Here is a 5,494-nt window from a genome sequence, read left to right as displayed (position 1 = left end):
CATCATTCTACCAGAAACCCATTTGTGAGGTAAGATGTGGTATTAGAAGGTTTGGCTTGCAGTCTCTGGTCTGTTTCATCCCAAAGCTGCTCTGTTGGGTTGAGGTCAGGAAACTTTGCAGATTTTTTCACACCATACTCGCTCTCCCATGTCTTTGATGACTTTGCTGTGTGTGCTGATGTGTAGTCATATTATAACATGACTAGAAACTGCAGTTGTGGGACATTTTTACTCTTATGTGAAGGCTCCATGACTTAAAAAAACTATAAAACATGTTTACTTTTGTTTTCAGTAATCAAAACAATAACAAAGAGTGTTGGGTTTTTTTCTCAGATTTACTTTAATGGGATGTTCATACAGTCTTCAGTAACATTCAAGCATCAAGCCACTTAGAATGCTTCCTTCCATAAAATAAACCTGGTTTCAACATCATTTGAGGTCAAAGGCAACGGGCGGAAAAACTGAATGAGAGTTTGAACAAGACAAAAAGGAGCAAGTCAATAACCAATCAGCTCACAGGTTTCAAATGTAAACATGTTCATTCACTAAATGTTTCAAATTTCATATTTTTCCGGTGTTCAGGTTTGGTCGGTGACTTGCTCCAATTTAGCATCAAGCAGATCAGGCAACCGGAAAGCAAGACTGTTGCAACACAGATCGCAAAAGCGTCATAGTTCAGATGTTCAAACTATCTCTCTTTTACTCCTCCACATTAGCCTTTGTTTTTCTTTTTTTGTTTTTATAAGATGTCAGTGCAGAAAGAAAAAGAAAACATTGTAATGTTAACTGACCTGAGCCTTCAGAAACTTCTGTTATATGTTGTTGAACAGGACAGACAAATGTTACCAGTTTTAAGAGTTGCTGATTATTTTTGGGATGCTCAGATAGTTTCTTGAACTCATGTGACAGCATTGCTTAGCACCATGAGAGGGCGTTGATTTAGTACAGATTTAAAAAAGTTTCTGAAGTGCAAGGGAGTGGCTCTCCTTTTAAAAGGCTTCAATAGTATCTTTTGGAACTGCTTTGCTGTGTGACAGACTTGGTGATGGTACCACCATAACCACCAGACATGCCACCAAAGCCAAACCCAGAGTTGCTGCTGGACAGTCCTGTGGTAGAAAACAAAAAGGAAAGGTTAACCTTTCTTTTTCTTTGCTATTACACTGGTTTACTTGTGATAATGATAAATTACGCTGGACACCTACCACCACTGGAGGTGGTTTGCTGCACATGGATGGTGGCGCTGGATCCTCCACTGGTCAGTCTTTGAGAGAAACAACGGCATGTTAGTGCTTAAAGTGGTGGCTAAGCTTACAATTCTGCCTTGAAACATAAACATTTAAGTTTTTCCCACCTGCTCTCTTCTCCTTCCAGGAGCTTCCTGTAGGTGGCAATCTCAATGTCCAAGGCGAGCTTGATGTTCAACAGGTCACTGTATTCGCGCACCTGCTTGGCCATCTCTGACTTGGCCTTATTCAGAGCTTCCTCCAGATCCTTGATGCGAGCCCTGGCATCCTTTACTGCCAACTCACCACGTTCCTCAGCCTCGCTGATCTGTGCCTCAAGGCTGTTTTTCTGTGGGAAATGATGTCACAAATGTCTGAACGTCTAAACGAGACTCTAAACAATAATGCTTGACAGACGAGAGGTCACTGAAGTGTACCTGTGCTTTGACGGCCTCAATCTCATTCTGAAGACGTGCGATCATGCGCTTCAGCTCAGCGATGTCAGCCTTTGTTGAGCGCAGGTCTGTTTCACACTGTCCTGCAGAGGACTGCATCTCATCGTACTGTCAGTAAAAAATAAAAACAGAACATCAAAAACCAAAAAGAAGGAAGGTTAAAGGCTCACACTCGCAGCAGAATAAGGGAAAGAATATCAACTTCAATGTTGCTTACCTTCTGCTTGTACCACATCTCTGCTTCGGCCTTGCTGCGGTTTGCAATGTCCTCATACTGAGCACGGACTTCAGCCACAATGGCATCCATATCAAGGTTACGGCTGTTGTCCATCTCCACAATAACGGAGGTGTCCTTAATCTGTCCCTGCAGCTCACGAAGCTCCTACACAAAGAAGATGCCAAATTAGCTCAATTGTGCAGGAGAATTATGACTAAATTAGTAGTCATAATTCTGTATCAAGTAGCTCGATTTCAACCGTAAAAGTTATACGCACAGCTTCATACACGGCCCTGAGGAAGTTGATCTCATCCTGAAGTGCGTCAACTTTAGCCTCCAGCTCCACCTTGCTCATGTAGGCAGCATCGACATCCTGGAAATACAAGAAACAAAAATTCGTGAGACTTTTTCCACACTAATCCATAGAAATAGTTGACACAATTAAAAGAGCCATTTTCATGTCATCTCACCTTCTTCAAGAGCACAAACTCATTCTCAGCAGCTGCACGCTTGTTGATTTCATCCTCGTACCTGGTGAAACACGAAGCAAATCATGAGCATAAAACGCTTTCAACATCTGCAAAGTGAAAGAAACTCTGGGCATATATGCTGTGTTTTTTTTTCTAAATACTAACTTATGCTTGAAGTCCTCAACAAGGTTTTGCATGTTCTTCAGCTCTCCCTCCAGCTTCATCTTCTCATTGCCAAGCCCATCAAGCTGTCTGCGCATGTTGGCAATGTAGGCCTCAAACATGCTGTCAATGTTGGAGCGGGTTGTGGTTTGTTCCTGCAGGAGGCTCCATTTGGTTTCCAGCATCTTGTTCTGCTGTTCCAGGAAACGGACCTATGGAAAAAAAAAAAGAAGAAAAAGAAACCCCATTATGTTTTTATTTTTTGAGGTAGTGCTCTTCATATATTTGAAATGATATAGAACGATGTTTGGTAGTTCAAAATATTTTAAGCTGAAAGATAAAAGCAAAAGGAATAAAAACTGAGAGGAGTTGTGCAAAACAAAGATTTAAAGGGTGTGTCACTTCAGGGATAATGCTTAAGAATGTCTACACTGTGCGACTGATTACATGCACACCTACCTAAACTGCCACACCTTTGCTGAAACAGTTGCAACTCATCGTCGCCTCAGTTTGAGTGCATACTCTTTAAGAATTTGTTTTATGTTGGCATAAATAGCTTTAATTTGGCACAACATGATGCCGATGACACCAAAAGGTTCATAAAACCAGGAGCGTCTGAGAAAATGTTTCTATTGTTGGGCTGTGACTCAACCTCCAGCCTTTATTGAGTTATCATAACCACAATGTTTCTCTAGCCATACAAAAAACTAGGTGTGGCACTTTAGGCACAGAAGACAAAGCAGTAGTGTGTCATGAAATGGTTATTTTCTGAAGTGTTTGCAGGAAACTGCAGAGCACTAAAAAGACATCTCTAACTTCAAGGTGAAATTTGTGGTTTTAAGATAGAATCAGGTGAAAGTGGATTTACAGCCATGTAGTTATCATTCATGTTGCCCCTAACAACCAGGTGATAGGTGTGCAATGTGCAAATGGCAGACTTTGGACTCCGTGGAAGCAGTGCATATATGTCCCTGTTCTTTATTCCGGTTGACCAGCTGAGAAGTGAGCATCGATATCACTGATGCTATGTTTACTTAGCGGGCAGAGTTAGCTGCCATGGACTCAGACAGGCCATCCAAGCAAACGCAGTCATTTTTTTTTTTTTTTTTCTGAATAAAAGGATGAAGAGGCAAACTGTCGCATGACAGTCTGACTTAATATTTTTATGAGTTCCTCTGGTTCTAGACACCACAGGTCAGAGCTGACTGTGCTACAAGGATAAGATCCACAGTTTCCCTGCTGTGCGGTTTCTTTATCTTTCAGCCTACAAAAATCCTAAACAATTTGAATTCAACTTTCTCCTCATTTACTTTCACGTACCGGTTAAAGATGGCAGAATTAGCTGCAATTATCCAAGGCAAATCAAGCTTACAGTAAATGAACTGGGGCAGAAAGGTAGACACCAACCTTGTCGATGAAGGAGGCAAAGCGATTGTTGAGGGTCTTGATCTGCTCCTTCTCCTGGGTACGGATAACCTCGACAGATTTGTCGAAGGTGTAAGGAATTGGTGCCAGCAGACTCTCGTTGACCTGGACTGCTGTGATATGTGGCACGCAACCCTGCTGGCCAAAACTCTGCTGGCCAAAACTCTGCTGGCCGAAGCCACCATAGCCTCCTGACCTTGTCAAAGACATGCTGCTGAAACCACCAGAGTAGCTGGGTGCAGCGCCATAACTGGAACCGTAGCTGGTCTTGGAGACACTGCTGACTGGTGTGGCGTAGGATCTTCGGACGCTGGTGGAGCTTGTGGTTGACATTGCCTTCCTCATCTTGGCAGAGTTAAAGGTTGTCCGCTGGCTGAGCAAAGGAAAGCTGGAGATGTGCAAGCTTCAAAAGGAGAGCCAAGTCCCTCTGAGTGTCTAACTGCTGATGCTGTCTCCTTTTATGCTCCGAGCAGGGGGCGGGAAGCCTCTTCTTCAGCCACCTGAACCTGTTCTCTCACTTTTTGCTGTAAAGCCGCCGCTCTCCACACCTATGCTGAATAACAGGAGTGGCTAATCCTGTTGAGCAGGTAGGAAGGGATCGCCAAGAGATAAGCCGTGACACACCCTGTCATGGGATAGACTCCAGCGAGAAAAAAGGAGACAAGGGTAGGAGTAAAGTACTACAGGGAACCTCCTTTATGTGCTGTTACTTGGTTTATCTTGGATCAGTTTTACTATGTTTTGTGAATTTACATGGGCAACAGGGAAAATAATAGTGAAAATAAACAGTTGAATGAAATACATTGCTCAACTAAAAGATAATGTATGTACAATTACACATTTCAGCTAAGACATAGTTTGCTGAAGATGCACAAATAGATTTCTGAGCAAGACAGAGAACTTTATAGCAGGACATTATATTCTAATTGTGTGCATTAGGTAGTTTTGCAAAGTGATGTAGTCTATGAAGGGCTTGCTCCTTTTCCAACCTCAGTTGTCAGATTTACTTTTAAAGGATCAATTTTATGTCAAAAGACAAAGTCTATAAGATTTTCTTTCTGCCAAATCTCTTCCCAAAAAGCAAACAATAGGATAAACATGGGAACTCAACTCCAAATATAAAACTTTATTACAGTTTATCTTTCTGCCTGAGTTATCTAATGAAATTCTTGCAACAATATAAGAAGTTTTTGCCAAGAAGTTTTGTGTTTAAAGCCTGTAGAAAGAAAAAGACCCTTAAGGGCAGGGGTGTGAAACTCCAGTCCTCAAGGGTCGCTGTCCTGCAACTTTTAGATGTGCCTCTGCTGCACCATGTCTGAATAGAATAATTAGGTCATTAGCAAGGCTCTGGAGAACTGATCTACACAAGGAGGTAATTAAGCCATTTCATTCCGGTGTTTTGTACCTGTGGCACATCTAAACACTGCAGGACACTGGCCCTTGAGGACAGGAGTTTGACACCTGTGCTTTAGGGTCTTTCAGTCTTATCATGCTTTTTCTTGAAATTATCCCCTGAGGTTGATCAGTGACGTGCATTGA

The 5,494-nt window shown here is 42.2% G+C and overlaps 1 protein-coding gene across 1 annotated transcript; it reads right to left on the bottom strand.

Moving 5' to 3' along the window:
* Positions 1–316: 316 nt before the first annotated feature.
* Positions 317–4,408, bottom strand: LOC116710654 (keratin, type II cytoskeletal 8-like). The gene is made up of 9 exons (XM_032549813.1): positions 3,938–4,408; positions 2,534–2,742; positions 2,369–2,429; positions 2,176–2,271; positions 1,899–2,063; positions 1,664–1,789; positions 1,355–1,575; positions 1,206–1,264; positions 317–1,109 (listed from the first exon to the last, which is right to left on the bottom strand). Exons 1-9 carry the CDS (start codon positions 4,298–4,300, stop codon positions 1,000–1,002), a joined length of 1,410 nt encoding a protein of 469 aa, XP_032405704.1. The 5' UTR covers positions 4,301–4,408; the 3' UTR covers positions 317–999.
* Between the last annotated feature and the right edge of the window lie 1,086 nt (positions 4,409–5,494).

The sequence above is a fragment of the Xiphophorus hellerii genome, chromosome 20 (genome assembly GCF_003331165.1).
Source record: "Xiphophorus hellerii strain 12219 chromosome 20, Xiphophorus_hellerii-4.1, whole genome shotgun sequence".
NCBI lineage: Eukaryota > Metazoa > Chordata > Actinopteri > Cyprinodontiformes > Poeciliidae > Xiphophorus > Xiphophorus hellerii.
This window is presented reverse-complemented; position numbering and strand designations above follow the sequence as displayed.

Excerpts from the sequence above, each read along its gene's own strand:
- LOC116710654 (XM_032549813.1), bottom strand. The coding sequence starts at position 4,300 with ATGAGGAAGGCAATGTCAACCACAAGCTCCACCAGCGTCCGAAGATCC. Across the intron at positions 2,743-3,937 it reads TTGCCTCCTTCATCGACAAG|GTCCGTTTCCTGGAACAGCA; the intron begins GTTGGTGTCTAC and ends TTTTTTCCATAG. Across the intron at positions 1,576-1,663 it reads TTGAGGCCGTCAAAGCACAG|AAAAACAGCCTTGAGGCACA; the intron begins GTACACTTCAGT and ends CATTTCCCACAG.